The sequence below is a fragment of the Pleurodeles waltl genome, chromosome 1_2 (assembly GCF_031143425.1).
Source record: "Pleurodeles waltl isolate 20211129_DDA chromosome 1_2, aPleWal1.hap1.20221129, whole genome shotgun sequence".
In the NCBI taxonomy this organism is placed as follows: Eukaryota; Metazoa; Chordata; class Amphibia; order Caudata; family Salamandridae; genus Pleurodeles; species Pleurodeles waltl.
In genome coordinates, this window is record NC_090437.1 from 1,341,872,647 (window position 1) to 1,341,892,587 (window position 19,941).

A 19,941-nucleotide genomic window follows, 5' to 3' on the forward strand; every position below is an offset into this window, starting at 1 on the left:
ATAGGTAAGACACCCCTCTAGCAGGCCTTACAGCCCTAAGGCAGGGTGCACTATACCATAGGTGAGGGTACCAGTGCATGAGCACTGTGCCCCTACAGTGTCTAAGCAAAACCTTAGACATTGTAAGTGCAGGGTAGCCATAAGAGTATATGGTCTGGGAGTCTGTTTTACACGAACTCCACAGCACCATAATGGCTACACTGAAAACTGGGAAGTTTGGTATCAAACTTCTCAGCACAATAAATGCACACTGATGCCAGTGTACATTCTATTGTAAAATACACCACAGAGGGCACCTTAGAGGTGCCCCCTGAAACTTAACCGACTATCTGTGTAGGCTGACTGGTTCCAGCAGCCTGCCACACTAGAGACATGTTGCTGGCCCCATGGGGAGAGTGCCTTTGTCACTCTGAGGCCAGTAACAAAGCCTGCACTGGGTGGAGATGCTAACACCTCCCCCAGGCAGGAGCTGTAACACCTGGCGGTGAGCCTCAAAGGCTCACCCCTTTGTCACAGCACCGCAGGACACTCCAGCTAGTGGAGTTGCCCGCCCCCTCCGGCCCCGGCCCCCACTTTTGGCGGCAATGCCAGAGAAAATAATGAGAATAACAAGGAGGAGTCACTGGCCAGTCAGGACAGCCCCTAAGGTATCCTGAGCTGAGGTGACTCTAACTTTTAGAAATCCTCCATCTTGCAGATGGAGGATTCCCCCAATAGGATTAGGGATGTGACCCCCTCCCCTTGGGAGGAGGCACAAAGAGGGTGTACCCACCCTCAGGGCTAGTAGCCATTGGCTACTAACCCCCCAGACCTAAACACGCCCTTAAATTTAGTATTTAAGGGCTCTCCCTGAACCTAGAAATTAGATTCCTGCAACTACAAGAAGAAGGACTGCCTAGCTGAAAACCCCTGCAGAGGAAGACCAGAAGACAACAACTGCCTTGGCTCCAGAAACTCACCGGCCTGTCTCCTGTCTTCCAAAGAACTCTGCTCCAGCGACGCCTTCCAAAGGGACCAGCGACCTCTGAATCCTCTGAGGACTGCCCTGCTTCGACGACGACAAGAAACTCCCGAGGACAGCGGACCTGCTCCAAAAAGACTGCAACTTTATCCAAAGGAGCAGCTTTAAAGAACCCTGCAATCTCCCCGCAAGAAGCGTGAGACTTGCAACACTGCACCCGGCGACCCCGACTCGGCTGGTGGAGAACCAACACCTCAGGGAGGACCCCCGGACTACTCTACGACTGTGAGTACCAAAACCTGTCCCCCCTGAGCCCCCACAGCGCCGCCTGCAGAGGGAATCCCGAGGCTTCCCCTGACCGCGACTCTCTGAAACCTAAGTCCCGACGCCTGGAAAAGACCCTGCACCCGCAGCCCCCAGGACCTGAAGGACCGGACTTTCACTGCAGAAGTGACCCCCAGGAGTCCCTCTCCCTTGCCCAAGTGGAGGTTTCCCCGAGGAAGCCCCCCATTGCCTGCCTGCAGCGCTGAAGAGATCCCTTGATCTCTCATTGACTTCCATTGCGAACCCGACGCTTGGTCTAACACTGCACCCGGCCGCCCCCGCGCCGCTGAGGGTGAAATTTCTGTGTGGGCTTGTGTCCCCCCCCGGTGCCCTACAAAACCCCCCTGGTCTGCCCTCCGAAGACGCGGGTACTTACCTGCTGGCAGACTGGAACCGGGGCACCCCCTTCTCTCCATTGAAGCCTATGCGTTTTGGGCACCACTTTGAACTCTGCACCTGACAGGCCCTGAGCTGCTGGTGTGGTAACTTTGGGGTTGCTCTGAACCCCCAACGGTGGGCTACCTTGGACCAAGAACTGAACCCTGTAAGTGTCTTACTTACCTGGTAAAACTAACAAAAACTTACCTCCCCCAGGAACTGTGAAAATTGCACTAAGTGTCCACTTTTAAAATAGCTATTTGTGAATAACTTGAAAAGTATACATGCAATTGAAATGATTCAAAGTTCCTAATGTACTTACCTGCAATACCTTTCAAACAAGATATTACATGTTAAATTTGAACCTGTGGTTCTTAAAATAAACTAAGAAAATATATTTTTCTATAACAAAACCTATTGGCTGGATTTGTCTCTGAGTGTGTGTACCTCATTTATTGTCTGTGTATGTACAACAAATGCTTAACACTACTCCTTGGATAAGCCTACTGCTCGACCACACTACCACAAAATAGAGCATTAGTATTATCTCTTTTTACCACTATTTTACCTCTAAGGGGAACCCTTGGACTCTGTGCATGCTATTCCTTACTTTGAAATAGCACATACAGAGCCAACTTCCTACACCCTGTATGTGTGTGCTGCCCCCAGACCCCAGTACACACAGTGACTGTGTGTGCTGTCCAACACCATGGGTTTGCGCGTGTGTTTGCTGTCCCACACCCCGGTACACACAATGACTGCGTGTGTGCTGTCCCACATCCCAGTACACACAATGATTGTGTGTGCGCTGTCCCACACCCCAGTATACACAATGACTGTGTGTGCTCTCCAACTCCCCAGTATACACACTGTGTGTGTGTGTGTGCTGTCCCACACCCCAGTACACACGACTGTGTGTGTGTGTGTGTGCTGTCCCACATCTCAGTACACACACTGATTGGGTGTGCGTTGTCCCACACCCCAGTATACACAATTACTGTGTGTGTGCGCTCCCTCACTCCCCAGTACACACACTGTGTACTTGTGCTGTCCCACAGCCCAGTACACACAATGACTGTGTGTGTGCTGTCCCACACCCCAGACCCCAGTACACACAGTGACTTTGTGTGCTGTCCAACACCATGAGTCTGCGTGTGCTGTCCCACACCCCGGTATACACAGACTGTGTACGTGTGCTGTCCCACACCCTAGTATACACAGTGTGTTGTCCCATTCCCCAGTACACACAATGACTGTGTGTGTGCTGTCCCACATCCCAGTACACACAATGATTGTGTGTGCGCTGTCCCACACCCCAGTATACACAGACTGTGTACGTGTGCTGTCCCACACCCCAGTATACACAGTGTGTTGTCCCACACCCCAGTACACACAGACTGTGTGTGTGCTGTCCCACACCCCAGTACACACAGTTTGTGTTGTCCCACACCCCAGTACACACAATGACTGTGTGTGTTGTCCCACACCCCAGTACACACGACAGAGTTTCCCACACCCCAGTACACACGACAGTGTTTCCCACACCCCAGTACACACAATGACCCTGCATGTGTGTGCTGTCCCGCACCATGAGTCTGCATGTGTGTGTGTGTTGTCCCACACCCCGGTACACACAATGATTTTGTGTGAGTTTCCCACACCCCAGTACACACAATGACCCTGTATGTTTGTGCTGTCCCAGACCCCAGTACACACAGTGACTGTGTGTGCTGTCCCACACCCCGGTACACACAATGACTGTGTGTGTGTGTGTGCTGTCCCACATCGCAGTACACACAATGATTGTGTGTGTGCTGTCCCACACCCCAGTATACACAATGACTGTGTGTGCTCTCCCACTCCCCAATACACACAGACGGTGTACGTGTGCTGTCCTACACCCCAGTATACACAATGACTGTGTGTGCTCTCCCCCACTCCCCAGTACACACAATGACTGTGTGTGTGCTGTCCCACAACCCAGTACACAGAATGACTGTGTGTGTGCTGTCCCACAACCCAGTACACACAATGACCCTGTATGTGTGTGCTGTCCCACACCCCAGACCCCAGTACACACACTGACTGTGTGTGCTTTCCAACACCATGAGTCTGCGTGTGCTGTCCCACACCCCGGTACACACAATGACTGTGTGTGTGCTGTCCCACATCCCAGTACACGCAATGATTGTGTGTGTGTTGTCCCACACCCCAGTATACACAGTGTGTGTTGTCCCACACCCCAGTATACACAGACTGTGTACGTGTGCTGTCCCACGCCCCAGTACACACAATGATTGTATGTGTGTGTTGAGGCCTGTTTGGTGAGGATTTAAGCCTAAAGCAGGGCTCTGTTGTCTGAGGGGGGCACCATGCGTACCCTTCTTGTCCCCTCGGTAGGCCATAGAGGACTGACAGTCATATCAGCTACGTTTATCTTCGTGAGCATGACAGACCCTTTCACCTGTTGGCCTGATTTATTGATAGTTCTCAACAAACCTCCGACTGCTGTATTCAGAGTTCTATTCTCAAGAGTGAACACACTACTGAGAAATGTAACATCCTCACAACTGGTTTTTACCTAAGTTGATCAAGGATGCGTTAACTTCCATGGGTCTATTGATTAGAAACAAGAAGTCCTGATTGATACCGAGCTCTTCGCTCATCATTTTGTTCTCTACTTTCACCTTGATTGCAGCATGGAGCTTGGGTTTTCTTTACGTGCACTTTGTGTCTGTCTAATGTAATATGTTATGGTTAGGCTATTTGGGGAAAATATTTTTAGGTGTCTAATTTTTTGTTTACTATGATGTGTTCTACAGTTTTCTCACTTTCACTCCTGAGTATTGACTTAAAAGTTACATGTTTGTCCTGTCCAGTAGAGAATATGGCTTTCTTGAATGTGCTGCTTGTGTAGCCCACTGTGAATAATCTCCTTTTTTCCACTATGTAGGTTGTTGCAGATCAGATTCCGATGCTGGTCCAAGGTGTACGGGGAAGCCAGTCCCAGCCGGACAGCCCCAGTGCTCAGCTTGCACTTATCAGTGCCAGCCAGAAGTTTTTGCAGGTAGGCTGCTCACAGCGAACACCTTCCAGGTTAAAGACTAGTCACAGTCTGATTTAACACAAGACTCCAGTAAAGTGCTAGGGCTCAGCTGGCCTCTGTCTCCACTGTAATAGTTGCATGATTGACTGCAGTTACCTGCGATGATTCCAGTGCTGCCCGCTCTCATTTTGCGCATTCTGTTCCAGCCCGGTGGAAAAATGGTTGCAGCTGGCAAAGCCACAGTGCCCACTATCACAGACCAAGCTTCTGCCATGCAACTGAGCCAGTGCACCAAGAACCTTGCAGCAGCCCTGGCAGAGCTCCGAACCGCAGCACAGAAGGTATGGACGCGGCTAGGTGTGGGCACTGCAGGAAGCCTGGGCTTGTTTGAGGAGCTAGAGCGGGGCCTTTCGTGTGAAGATAGCGGCTATATGTAAACTGTGCATCCTTCAAGGAGTGTTGTGTTACAAATAGCTTAGAACCAGATGATCTTTCCTTTCCCACGGAATGTGAGTGGCACAAAAGCATGGTTAGTTGGTGTGGCATTAACTCGTATGTTGTGGACTGGTGAAATGGAAGTGCCAGCTCCCTTTGTGGGGACGTGGGCTGTGGGTACTGTCCAGGTTAGCGCCACTGAACACAGATTAGAACTCTCGTTGATCTTGTTCATGTTAAATGGAAAACAGTGAAGTAAATCTTTTTATGCAGACAGAAGCCCTTGAACGAGATCTGGTTTATTCTTAAAAATGTATGAGAAAATGATGCAGGTGTATAAATGCAAAAACTCTCTTAGTACAAGAATCAGCTGAAGATAAGACCACTGGGCGTCCAGTGCAAGTATCCAGTGACTGAAGTGAAGCGTAGACGTTTGAGGGGGTAGAATGGCTGCAAGAACTCTTTGGTTTGACTTTGGGGCATCTTCGTTAGGAGGTGCATTGCTGCTGTGAGATGTTTGGGTTTGTTGCACAATAGATTTAAGTGAGGGGGCTGCAGTTGTGTGTTTTTTAAGGTTCAGTGTTAAGTGACATGGACAATGTGTTAGTGGCTCGTAGTAAAGGCTTTCTCTCCATCTTGCAGGCTCAAGAGGCATGTGGTCCTTTGGAGATTGACTACGCTTTGAACCTGATTCGCAGCTTAGAGCAGGACCTCCAGGAGGCCAAGGCTGCAGCTAGAGAAGGCAAACTGAACCCCCTGCCCGGAGAGACGGTAAGTATCGCCACACACTAGGACAGGTAGAAGCGTGACCCTGCAGAGACAGTATCTCCACACACTAGGACAGGTAGAAGTGTGTCCCTGCAGAGACAGTAGGTATCTCCACACACTAGGGCAGGTAGAGCTGTGTCTCTGCAGAGACAGTAGGTATCTCCACACACTAGGACAGGTAGAAGTGTGTCCCTGGAGAGACAGTAGGTATCTCCACACACTAGGACAGGTAGAAGTGTGTCCCTGCAGAGACAGTAGGTATCTCCACACACTAGGACAGGTAGAAGCGTGACCCTGCAGAGACAGTATCTCCACACACTAGGACAGGTAGAAGTGTGTCCCTGCAGAGACAGTAGGTATCTCCACACACTAGGACAGGTAGAAGTGTGTCCCTGCAGAGACAGTAGGTAGCTCCACACACTAGGACAGGTCGAGCTGTGTCCCTGCAGAGAAGGTAAGTGCTTGCTCCGTTCTGGCCTGGTCAGATGGTTAGCTGCCACCAAGCTGGGGATCCTGGAGAACAAGCAGTTATATGTTTACTATTCATTGTATACCAGGTGTTTCGATGCCTCTATATTCCACAGTGGAGAGGCAGGACAGTCAGTATTGTGCATTCTGAGCTCTTAAGAGACAATGAGCCTCTCGTGGGTATAGTCTACCAGAAAGGAACATGGAAGCTTCAGTATCTAGTGACCTCTTGTTTCTGTCTCAGGAAGGCATCATTGATTTTAGATGTTAAGCTTTTAATGATTTCTTGCCAATGCTTGTACTGCTGATGTCACACCTTATACAGTGCTTTGAACTTGCTTAATTAAATGCTTCTTTTACTCCTTTTATTGCAAATGAGGTGTACAGTTAATTGTTTCAGCAGATGCTTCTTCTGCTTACGTTCTTACCCCGTCTTGTAAAGCCCTGGATACCTCAACAGGGGCAGAGCTTTGAGTGGTAATAGCCAATGGATATGCGGCGTGTGAATACCTGGTGGATGCACCGCAGAGATCACATTACACAGTTGGCATGTGTCCAGAGTAGGAAGACTGACCGCGCTCATGGTCTGTGCAGTTTAGAGCTCCTGACCCATGTTGCAGCCGTTGCGAGTGAGCTTAGCGTGCCCTGTACTTCTCGCGTGTCACACTGCGGTTCTTTTCTCTCCACCAGGCGGAGAAATGTGCTCAGGACCTTGGAAACAGCACCAAAGCAGTGAGCTCGGCCATCGCACAGCTGCTGGGAGAAGTGGCACAAGGCAACGAAAACTACACTGGTATGATGACAATAAGGGGGTGCCATTGCACAGGGGTGAGGTGTGGGCGTGTGGTGCTGGGGGACTGCTGCAGGTTATAGTTCTGCCGGGCAGGTCACCTGTATAGACACACACACTGTTACGCAGTCGCACCGCTTCTTGACAAGTAATGCTGCCAACATATGGAGAAAAAATGAAAGGCTCCTGAGAACATTGTTGCTAGGACTACTTTAGAAGACCTCATCCACTCTGGTTTCAGGCCCTATGATTGTTCAGGTAGTTTTTTTTTTCTTTTCTTTTCTTAATGACATGTTCATATCTTGTTGCGCAGCACGCTATGAAGGCGAAGGTAATTGTGCCTAGGGTGTATATGTCTTATAAGTCAGAATATCAGGGTGGAGAATACCAGCTGTACATATATCAACACAGTTTCAACTACCATCTTAGCCTCGAGGTGAGCATTTATAAGGAAGCATAAAAATACTGCTCTTAACCCCATAGCTACGCCGGGTGACAATATCATTGTGGTTGATATTGTGTTGTTGAACTGAGTAATTATAGTAATAATAAATAATGTCATGTTCGATGGCATCTGTCGCTGTAGATACGCATGTTCTGCAATAGCTCGCCATCTGGTGTTGGGCCGGAGTGTTACAAGTTGTTTTTCTTCGAAGAAGTCTTTCGAGTCACGGGACCGAGTGACTCCTCCTTTTGTCTCCATTGCGCATGGGCGTCGACTCCATCTTCGATTGTTTTTTTTCCGCCATCGGGTTCGGATGTGTTCCTGTCGCTCCGAGTTTCGGAACGGAAAATTAGCTAATTTCAGAAGATTTTCGTCGGTATTGTTGCGTTCGGGATCGGCGTACTTTGATTCCACACCGCATCGAAGATCGAAGAGCTCCGGTGCCCTTCGGGGTAGTTTTTCGATCCTCCGTCGGGGCCTGGTCGGCCCGACCGCGTGCTGAAGAACGCCGATGGAACGGACCCCGTTCCGTTTCTGCCCCAAATGCCACAATAAGTACCCTTACACAGACCAACACTTGGTCTGCAACCTGTGCCTGTCACCTGAGCACAGCGAAGACACCTGCGAGGCCTGTCGTGCGTTCCGGTCCCGAAAAACACTCCGAGACCGTCGAGCCAGAAGACTTCAGATGGCGTCCGCACCGACAGCCCAACGGGAGTTCGAGGAACAGGAAGAAGAAGGTACCTTCTCGATCCAAGACTCAGACTCCGAAGGATTCGACGATACACAAACCGTGAGTAAGACGTCGAAATCCACTCAGAAGAACATTTACAAGGCCCAGGGGACGCCACTGCCACCAGGCCATGGCTCCACCCATAAATTCGGTGACCGCCCGTCGGCACCGAAAAAGGCCCAAACAGTGCCGAGATCGTCCGACTCCGGTCGAGACACCGGCACGCAGCCTTCTCGGGACCGAGAAAGTGCTGGAGACAAGCCTCGACACCGAGATGCCGGTGCCGACACGGCTCGACGCCGAGACAGCGGCACCGAAACAGATCGACGCCGAGAGGTTTCGGCCCCGAAAAAGAAAAGAGTCACCTCGGAGCCGAAAAAACACGCAGACAGGGTTTCGATGCCGAAACAAACTGCAAGCGACCCAGCTTCAGGCTCTTATACAGAAGAGCACTCGCTAACCTCCCAAATGCAGAAGCATAGGTTTGAGGAAGAGCTGCAAGCAACTGATGTGGACCATACGCAAAAGCGTATCTTCATACAGCAGGGGACAGGAAAAATAAGCACCCTTCCCCCCATTAGAAGAAAGAGAAGGTTGGAGTTCCAGACGGAACAGACACCACAACCAAAAGTGGTGAAAAGAGTTACCCCACCACCCTCTCCTCCGCCTGTGATTAACGTCTCACCAGCACAAACTCCATCACACTCCCCAGCTCACACCACCATGAGCCAGGGTGACCAAGATCAGGACGCATGGGACCTATACGACGCCCCAGTGTCAGATAACAGTCCGGAGGCATACCCTACAAAGCCATCTCCACCAGAAGACAGCACCGCGTATTCTCAAGTGGTGGCTAGAGCAGCACAATTTCACAACGTAAGCCTCCACTCAGAACAGGTCGAGGATGATTTCTTATTCAACACCCTCTCCTCCACCCACAGCTCCTACCAAAGCCTGCCTATGCTCCCTGGTATGCTCCGGCACGCAAAAGACATCTTTAAGGAGCCGGTCAAAAGTAGGGCAATCACACCAAGGGTGGAAAAAAAGTATAAGGCGCCTCCTACAGACCCGGCTTTCATCACTACACAGCTGCCACCAGACTCTGTCGTTGTAGGAGCAGCTAGGAAAAGGGCCAACTCTCACACATCTGGAGATGCACCACCCCCAGATAAAGAAAGCCGCAAGTTCGATGCAGCTGGTAAAAGAGTCGCAGCACAAGCTGCAAACCAGTGGCGCATCGCGAACTCACAGGCACTACTTGCGCGCTATGACAGAGCCCACTGGGACGAGATGCAACATCTCATTGAACATCTGCCCAAGGACTTACAAAATAGGGCAAAACAAGTGGTTGAGGAGGGACAGACCATTTCCAACAACCAGATCCGCTCCTCCATGGACGCTGCAGATACAGCTGCACGGACAATTAATACATCTGTAACTATCAGAAGGCATGCATGGCTCCGAACGTCTGGATTTAAACCAGAGATTCAACAAGCAGTTCTCAATAGGCCTTTTAATGAAAAAGAACTGTTCGGTCCAGAAGTGGACACAGCGATTGAGAAACTCAAAAAAGATACGGACACTGCCAAAGCCATGGGCGCACTCTACTCCCCGCAGAGCAGAGGGAATTACAGCACATTCCGTAAAACGCCCTTTCGAGGGGGGTTTCGAGGTCAAAGCACACAAGCCAGCACCTCACAAGCCACACCGTCCAGTTACCAGGGACAGTATAGAGGAGGTTTTCGGGGACAATATAGAGGAGGGCAATTCCCTAGAAATAGAGGAAGATTTCAAAGCCCCAAAGCCCCTACTACTAAACAGTGACTCACAGGTCACTCACCCCCTCCACAAAACACCAGTGGGGGGAAGAATAGGCCATTATTTCAAAGCATGGGAGGAAATCACTACAGACACTTGGGTTCTAGCAATTATCCAACATGGTTATTGCATAGAATTTCTACAATTCCCTCCAAACATACCACCAAAAGCACAAAATTTAACAACACACCATTCCAATCTCCTGGAGATAGAAGTGCAGGCACTATTGCAAAAGAATGCAATCGAATTAGTGCCAAACACACAAATAAACACAGGAGTTTACTCACTGTACTTTCTGATACCAAAGAAGGACAAAACACTGAGACCAATCCTAGACATCAGAGTAGTGAACACTTTCATCAAATCAGACCACTTCCACATGGTCACACTACAAGAAGTATTGCCATTGCTAAAACTACACGACTACATGGCAACTTTAGACCTCAAGGATGCTTATTTCCATATACCAATACACCCATCGCACAGGAAATACCTAAGGTTTGTATTCAAAGGAATACATTACCAATTCAAGGTACTGCCTTTCGGATTAACAACCGCACCAAGAGTCTTTACCAAATGTCTAGCGGTAGTCGCTGCACACATAAGAAGGCAGCAAATACATGTGTTCCCATATTTGGACGACTGGCTAATCAAGGCCCATTCGTTCAAACAGTGCTCAAATCACACAAATCAGATCATACAAACCCTCTTCAAACTAGGGTTCACCGTCAATTTCACAAAATCCAAAATTCTGCCACGCAAGGTACAACAATACCTGGGAGCCATAATAGACACATCAAAAGGAGTAGCCACTCCAAGTCCACAAAGAATTCAAAATTTCAACACCATCATACAACGCATGTATCCAACACAAAAGATACAGGCAAAGATGGTATTACAACTCCTAGGCATGATGTCATCATGCATAGCCATTGTCCCAAACGCAAGACTGCACATGAGGCCCTTACAACAATGCCTAGCATCACAGTGGTCTCAAGCACAGGGTCACCTTCTAGATCTGGTGTTAATAGACCGCCAAACTTACCTCTCGCTTCTGTGGTGGAACAACATAAATTTAAACAAGGGGCGGCCTTTCCAAGACCCAGTGCCACAATACGTAATAACAACAGATGCTTCCATGACAGGGTGGGGAGCACACCTCGATCAACACAGCATACAAGGACAATGGAACATACATCAAACAAAACTGCATATCAATCACCTAGAACTTCTAGCAGTTTTTCAAGCACTAAAGGCTTTCCAACCAATAATAGTTCACAAATACATTCTCGTCAAAACAGACAACATGACAACAATGTATTATCTAAACAAGCAGGGGGGGACGCACTTCACGCAGTTAAGCCTGCTAGCACAAAAAATTTGGCATTGGGCAATTCACAACCAAATTCGCCTAATTGCACAGTTTATACCAGGGATACAAAATCAACTCGCAGACAATCTCTCTCGAGATCACCAACAGGTCCACGAATGGGAAATTCACCCCCAAATTCTGAACACTTATTTCAAACTCTGGGGAACACCTCAGATAGACTTGTTTGCGACAAGGGAGAACGCAAAATGCCAAAACTTCGCATCCAGATACCCACACAAACAATCCCAAGGCAATGCCCTATGGATGAACTGGTCAGGGATATTTGCTTACGCTTTTCCTCCTCTCCCTCTCCTTCCTTACCTGGTAAACAAACTCAGTCAAAGCAAACTCAAACTCATATTGATAGCACCAACTTGGGCAAGGCAACCCTGGTACACAACGCTACTAGACCTATCAGTGGTACCCTGCATCAAATTGCCCAACAGGCCAGATCTGTTGACACAGCACAACCAAAAGATCAGACACCCAGATCCAGCATCGCTGAATCTAGCAATCTGGCTCCTGAAATCCTAGAATTCGGGCACTTACAACTTACCCAAGAATGTATGGAAGTCATAAAACAAGCAAGAAGGCCATCCACCAGGCACTGCTATGCAAGTAAATGGAAGAGGTTTGTTTGCTACTGCCATATTAATCAAATACAACCATTACACACAACTCCAGAACATGTAGTGGGTTACTTGCTTCACTTACAAAAATCTAACCTAGCTTTCTCTTCCATTAAGATTCACCTTGCAGCAATATCTGCATACCTGCAAACTACCTATTCAACTTCCCTATATAAAATACCAGTCATTAAAGCATTCATGGAGGGCCTTAGGAGAATTATACCACCAAGAACACTACCTGTTCCTTCATGGAACCTAAATGTTGTCCTAACTAGACTTATGGGTCCACCTTTTGAACCCATGCACTCCTGCGACATACAGTTCCTAACCTGGAAGGTGGCATTTCTCATCGCCATTACTTCCCTGAGAAGAGTAAGCGAGATTCAGGCGTTTACTATACAGGAACCTTTTATACAACTACACAAAAATAAAGTCGTCCTAAGGACCAATCCTAAATTTTTGCCAAAGGTTATTTCACCGTTCCATCTAAATCAAACAGTGGAACTTCCAGTGTTCTTTCCACAGCCAGATACCGTAGCTGAAAGGGCACTACATACATTAGATGTCAAAAGAGCATTGATGTATTACATTGACAGAACAAAAAACATCAGAAAGACTAAACAACTCTTTATTGCATTTCAAAAACCTCATGCAGGAAACCCAATTTCAAAACAAGGTATAGCCAGATGGATAGTTAAATGCATCCAAATCTGCTACCTTAAAGCTAAACGACAGCTGCCCATTACACCAAGGGCACACTCAACCAGAAAGAAAGGTGCTACCATGGCCTTTCTAGGAAACATCCCAATGCAAAAAATATGTAAGGCAGCCACATGGTCTACGCCTCACACATTCACCAAGCACTACTGTGTAGACGTGTTATCCGCACAACAAGCCACAGTAGGTCAAGCCGTATTAAGGACATTATTTCAGACTACTTCCACTCCTACAGGCTGATCCACCGCTTTTGGGGAAATAACTGCTTACTAGTCTATGCAGAACATGCGTATCTACAGCGACAGATGCCATCGAACTGAAAATGTCACTTACCCAGTGTACATCTGTTCGTGGCATCAGTCGCAGTAGATTCGCATGTGCCCACCCGCCTCCCCGGAAGCCTGTAGCAGTTTGGAAGTTACCTTCAATTATTTATATATGTATCATCTCAACCTTAAATAGGTGCATACTTAGTCACTCCATTGCATGGGCACTATTACTACAATTCAACTCCTACCTCACCCTCTGCGGGGAAAAACAATCGAAGATGGAGTCGACGCCCATGCGCAATGGAGACAAAAGGAGGAGTCACTCGGTCCCGTGACTCGAAAGACTTCTTCGAAGAAAAACAACTTGTAACACTCCGGCCCAACACCAGATGGCGAGCTATTGCAGAACATGCGAATCTACTGCGACTGATGCCATGAACAGATGTACACTGGGTAAGTGACATTTTCATTGTAGAGCGCGTGGCCACTTCTCACAAAGAGCCTCAGTGCTGTGAAGCTGAATATGATAAACAGCGACACAGACTAGAGTGCCTCGCTCGATCCAGACTGCCAAGTTTCATTTTTGTTTTTGAAGAACGCTCCAGAGGAAGCTCACTGTAGTTCCTGAGGTAGTGACTTCCAGATTTTTGGAGTTAAGTGACTAAAAGCACAACCGACAATTCTAGAACACTGTATACCTATTTGAGTGCCCCAGAATTACTGATCTTGAGTACTCTGTGATTGAACTGCAGTGTTTGGGCCCTGCACTTGTGAATTAACTTCACCCATGTATACTCTGCACCGGTTGTGTGCGACACCCTTCACAATCAAAATCCATCCTTATGTTCTAGGCTTTTATTTCAGCAGTCAACCAAACATCCCCTTGACACCTCATTTGCTCATGTACATCCCTCCCAATGCCATGTCATTCTACCATTTTCCACCTTGAGGCTTCTCTTAACCATGCTTGTACAACCCAATGTATCCTCAGAGACTTGGCAGGTGTTGAACTTCCAAAACATTGCAGCTCCCTCCTACCTTGTCAAACTCTGCCTATGAAACTCCCAATCCAGATGAAACTAAACTGCTTTTACCACGAGCATTTTTGTTAAATGTACCACAACACCACTGTGCCTTCCAGCACAGAATGCCACATGTACACCCGCTGCACCCTCAGTGGTCTGTGTAAGCTGAGATAGCAGCAATTTATGTCTGTGTCAGAATGTGCACCAACGCCGACTTCTGAAACCCACTGAAGTCAGTTCTTGATCTCTGAGAAGGTGAACTATCGGGTAAATATAAATCCCTACTCGAGAAGGTTTCAACAGCATCTCGTCCAAGATGGTTAAGCAGATTGTCTGTTCTAGGTATTTGCTTCACTCTCCCCGTTTGTCGGTTATGGCTCTTGACCCATGTTTTTGTGCTGTTTGTATTGAGTGACCTTTCTTTCAACCCAAAACCTTAGTAATTTTTTTAAACTTTCCAGTGATTCGGACGTATGCTTGTACATAGTAATGTTGAGCACTGATCTTTTCTCTTGCTCCTTAGAGCCCTCTTGTGATCATTTATTATTAGTTGAATCTTTTTAAAGATAAAATATGCTGACATTTCGTAGGTGCTTCGACTCTTTGATTGGATTGTGAGTAGATGGGTGTGTAGTGCTCAGTGGTGCCCTCTGCCCACTCCATTTAGATCTCTTCTGGGATAGCAGTGTGGTATGCAGGCACCAGGACAACCAGTGGAAATCCGGCTTGGATTGTAACCGGTTCCATGCTGTAACTACTAGGGAGTAGCATAAAGTTTGTCCTGAGGTCTTGCCCTGCAATGTGATTCGGACCAGGCTTTACTCTTACCTAATCCAGATACAGTACCAAAGAAATGTCTGCCTTCCTTCATCGTGATATTACTTGGAAGCCTGCCCCCACCCGCTCAGGTGCCTGTGTTAACTTGTGTTTTCTTCTGTCTTGCAGGCATCGCTGCTCGTGATGTTGCTCAGGCTCTCCGCTCCCTGAGCCAAGCAGCCCGCGGAGTAGCAGCCAGTACTTCTGACCCGCAGGTGCAGGAAGCCATGCTGGAGTGTGCAAACGATGTGATGGACAAGGCTGGAAACCTGATTGAAGAGGCCCGGAAGGCTGTGGCAAAGCCAGGGGACCCAGAGAGCAACCAACGTTTGGCACAAGTAAGATCCAATCTACAGAGATGGGTTCCCTGCGTGCAATTAATGCTTCTGGTGACTTGGAGTATTCCAACCAGCTGGTGTCTCCTGCAGAGGTACCCATGCTGAGGAGCTGTGCGGCTCTCCAGTCTTCCTAGGCAGGCAGGGGGTGTACACAGAAGCATTACAGACTCGTTTGGTTAGATTGTATAATCAAAACCTAGATGTAGAAAGTTGGCTCTGTATATACTATCTGAAAGTAAGAGATAGTGTGCACAGAGTCCAAGGGTTCCCCTTAGAGTTTGATAGTGGCAATAATAGTTAATACTACTGCTCTATTTGTGGTAGTGTGGTCGAGCAGTAGGCTTATCAGAGGGCTGTGTTAATCATTTGTTGTACACACATAGGCAATAAATGAGAACACACACTCAAAGACTTAACGAATAGGTTTTTATATAGAAAAATATTATTTTCTTAATTAATTTTAGACACACAAGATTCAGAATTCAAGTAAGTAAGTACATTAATTGTAAGGTACTTGAGACAGGTAAATATGGAACTTTGATTTAAAACAGTAAGGTACACAGTTTTGGCAAAAATGGCAATAAGCTATTTCAAAAGTGGACACTGCAAAAATCAACAGTTCTTTGGGGAGGTAAGTATAAGTTAGTTTAGCAGGTAAGTAAAGCACTTACAAGTTCAGTCTCCTGGGCAAAGGCAGCCCACCGTTGGGGGTTCAAGTCAACCCCAAGCACCCAGCACCAGCAACACAGGGCCGGTCAGGTGCACAGGTCAAGTAGGGCCCAAATAACATAGGCGCCTATGGAGACTAGGGATGCTCCAATTCCAGTCTGCTAGCAGGTAAGTCCCTACGTCCTCGGGGAGAAGACCAGTGGGGTTTTGTAGAGCACTGAGGTGGGTCACAAACAGGCACACAAAATACACCCTCAGCAGCACAGGGGCGGCCGGGTGCAGTCTGCAAAGTAGGTGTCAGGTTTTAGATAGGAATCAATGGAGGGACCCGGGGGTCACTCTGGCGATGCAGCCTGGGCACAGGGGGACTTCTCGGGCCAGCCACCGACTGGGCAACGATGAGGGCCACCTGCTGGTCACTCCTGCACCGGTAGTTGGTTTCTCTCGGGTCTGGGGGCTGCGGGTGCAGTGCTTCTTCCAGGCGTCGGGTTCTTTGTTACTGGGCAGTCGCGGTCAGGGGGAGCCTCTGGATTCTCTCTGCAGGCGTCGCCGTGGGGGTGCAGGGAACTCGTCTCAGGGTGTCCATGTCGTGGTAGTTGCCTGGGGTCCTCGCTGCAGTGTTGGTTTCTCTGGACACGAGTCGGATGCAGAGTGTTGGGGACTCATGCTTCCGGAGTGAGGCAGGAGTCCCTTTAAAAATGGTTTCTTCTTTGTAGATTAGACAGAGCCGCTGTCCACAGGAGTTTCTTGGTCCTTAGGGTTGCAGGGCAGTCCTCTGAGTCGGCAGAGGTCGCTGGTCCCACTGGATGCGTCGCTGTTGCTGGTTCTTTGAGACTGGAGACAGGCCGGTAGGGGCTTTCAGGTCAGCAGTCCTTCTTCTTTAGGTCGTCAGGAATCTGTTTTCCTGGTTTCAGGGTCGCCTCTAAATACTCAATTTAGGGGTGTGTTTAGGGCTGGAGAGCAATGGCTACTGTCCCGGAGGATGGCTACACCCTCCTTGTGCCTCCTCCCTGTGGGGAGAGGGGCACATCCCTAATACTATTGGGGGAAATCCTCCAAAGCAAGATAGAGGATTTTCTAAGGCAGGGGTCACCTCAGCTCAGGACACCTTAGTGGCTGTCCTGGCTGGAGGGTGACTCCTGCTTGTTTTTCTCATTATCTCCTCTGGACTTGTCGTCAAAAGTGGGGGCTGTGTCCGGGGGGCAGCCATCTTCACTAGCTGAAGTGCCCTGGGGCACTGTAACACCAGGCTTGAGCCTTTGAGGCTCACCACCAGGTGTTGCAGTTCCTGCAGGGGGAGGTGTGAAGCACCTCTACCCACTACAGGCTTTGTTCCTGGTCACAGAGTGCACAAAGTCACTCACCCCATGTTGCCAGAAACCCGTCTGTATGTGGCAGGCTGGCCGAAACTGGTCAGCCTAGCACCAGTAGTTGGGCTGGTATGCAGGGGGCATCTCTAAGATGCCCTCTGTGTGTATTTCTCAATAAATTCCACACTGGCATCAGTGTGGATTTATTGTGCTGAGAAGTTTGATACCAAACTTCCCAGTATTCAGTGTAGCCATTATGGAACTGTGGAGTTCGTGTTTGACAAACGCCCAGACCATATCATCTTTATGGCTACCCTGCACTTACAATGTCTAAGAATTGGCTTAGACACTGTAGGGGCATAGTGCGCATGCAGCCATGCCCTCACCTGTGGTATAGTGCACCCTGCCTTAGGGCTGTAAGGCATGCTAGAGGGGTGACTTACCTGTGCCACAGGCAGTGGGTTGTGGGCATGGCACCCTGAGGGGAGTGCCATATCGACTTAGTCTTTTTTCTCCCCACCAGCACACACAAGCTTTGAGGCAGTGTGCATGTGCTGAGTGAGGGGTCCCCAGGATGGCATAATACATGCTGCAGCCCTTAGAGACCTTTCCTGGTCACAGGGCCCTTGATACAAGGGGTACCATTTACAAGGGACTTATCTGTGTGCCAGGGCTGTGCCAATTGTGGAGACAAAGGTACAGTTTAGGGAAAGAACACTGGTGCTGGGGCCTGGTTAGCAGGCCCGGGCACACTTTCAATCATAACTAGCATCAACAAAAGGCAAAAAGGTAGCATCCGACAGGGACCAGCAACCTCTGAAGCCTCAGAGGACTGCCCTGGACTAAAGGACCAAGAAACTCCAGTGAACAGCGGCCCCTGTTCAAAACCTGCAACTTCTTTGCAACAAAGAAGCAACTTCCAAGGACTTAACGTTTCCCGCCGGAACTTTACACTTTACACTCTGCACCCGACGCCCCCGGCTCGACCTGCAGAAAACAAACACCGCATGGAGGACTCCCCGGCGACTGCGAGCCCGTGAGTAACCAGAGATGACCCCCCCCCCGAGCCCCCGCAGCGACGCCTGCAGAGAGAATCCAGAGGCTCCCCCTGACCGCGACTGCCTGTAACAAGGGACCCGATGCCTGGAACCAACACTGCACCCGCAGTCCCCAGGACCTGAAGGAACCGAACTTCAGTGCAGAAGTGACCCCCAGGCGACCCTCTGCCTAGCCCAGGTGGTGGCTGTCCCGAGAAGCCCCCCCTGTGCCTGCCTGCAACGCCCGGGTCCCTCCATTGTTTTCAATCTAAAACCCGACGCCTGCTTTGCTCACTGCACCCGGCCGCCCCTGTGCCCCGGAGGGTGTACTTTGTGTGCCTTCTCGTGCCCCCCCCCCCGGTGCTCTACAAAACCCCCCTGGTCTGCCCCCGAAGACACAAGTACTTACCTGCTGGCAGACTGGAACCGGTGCACCCCTGTTCCCCATAGGCACCTATGTGTTTTGGGCACCTCTTTGACCTCTGCACCTGACCAGCCCTGAGCTGCTGGTGTGGTAACTTTGGGGTTGCCTTGAACCCCCAATGGTGGGCTGCCTATGCCCCAAACTTGAGACTTGTGTTTTACTTACCTTCAAAACTAACCTTTACTTACCTCCCCCAGGAACTGTTGATGTTTGCACTGTGTCCACTTTGAAAATAGCTTATTGCCATTTTCACAAAGACTGGATGTGATATTCCTTTTATTCAAAGTTCCTAAAGTATCTAAGTGAAGGACCTTACATTTAAAGTGTTTAATGTAAATCTTGAACCTGTGGTTCTTAAAATAAACTAAGAAAATATATTTTTCAATATAAAAACCTATTGGCCTGGAATTGTCTCTGAGTGTGTGTTCCTCATTTATTGCCTGTGTGTGTACAACAAATGCTTAACACTACCCTCTGATAAGCCTACTGCTCGACCACACTACCACAAAATAGAGCATTAGAATTATCTCTTTTTGCCACTATCTTACCTCTAAGGGGAACCCTTGGACTCTGTGCACACTATTTCTTACTTTGAAATAGTATATACAGAGCCAACTTCCTACAGTGCCCATTTCAACAGTGGCATTTCCCTACAGCCGGTGCATTATTTTTATACCTCATGCTGTGAAAGGACCTCTCTGAAATCTCGATTACTATTAAAAACATGGGTTTGCATTTTTGTGTCTAAAATACAGAATCCATACATTGCAGTTAGAGGCACATTTGCATGCTCTGCCCTTTCAAAAACATCCACGCTCTTTCCTCCACTCCTATCCGCCCACTCCAATCTACCCACTCCCTCCCCAATCCACCCCACTCAATCCAATTCATCACAACCCACCCCACTTCCATCCAAAACAATCTGTCTCAGTGCAATCTGCTCTGCCCCACTCCAATCCGCCTTACCCCAGTCCGGCTCACCCCGATCCATCCACTCCATCCCAATTCACCCTATTCCAATCCACCACACACCACTCTAATCCAATCCACCCCACGCACCAATCCAAACCGCCCCAATCTAATCTACCCCACTCCCACCCCAATCCACCCCACTCAATCCAATTCATCACAACCCACCCCACTTCCATCCAAAACAATCTGTCTCAGTG

At 48.8% G+C, this 19,941-nt stretch overlaps 1 protein-coding gene across 3 annotated transcripts in view; it reads left to right on the forward strand.

Moving 5' to 3' along the window:
- Positions 1–19,941, forward strand: part of TLN1 (talin 1) — a 687,540-nt gene that overhangs the window by 289,551 nt on the left and 378,048 nt on the right. For all 3 annotated transcript variants that reach the window (XM_069205713.1, XM_069205712.1, XM_069205714.1), the window contains 5 exons: positions 4,617–4,730; positions 4,916–5,050; positions 5,787–5,915; positions 7,071–7,173; positions 15,124–15,332. In XM_069205713.1, coding sequence (XP_069061814.1) covers positions 4,617–4,730; positions 4,916–5,050; positions 5,787–5,915; positions 7,071–7,173; positions 15,124–15,332 — 690 coding nt within the window. The remainder of the gene's footprint in view (positions 1–4,616; positions 4,731–4,915; positions 5,051–5,786; positions 5,916–7,070; positions 7,174–15,123; positions 15,333–19,941) is intronic.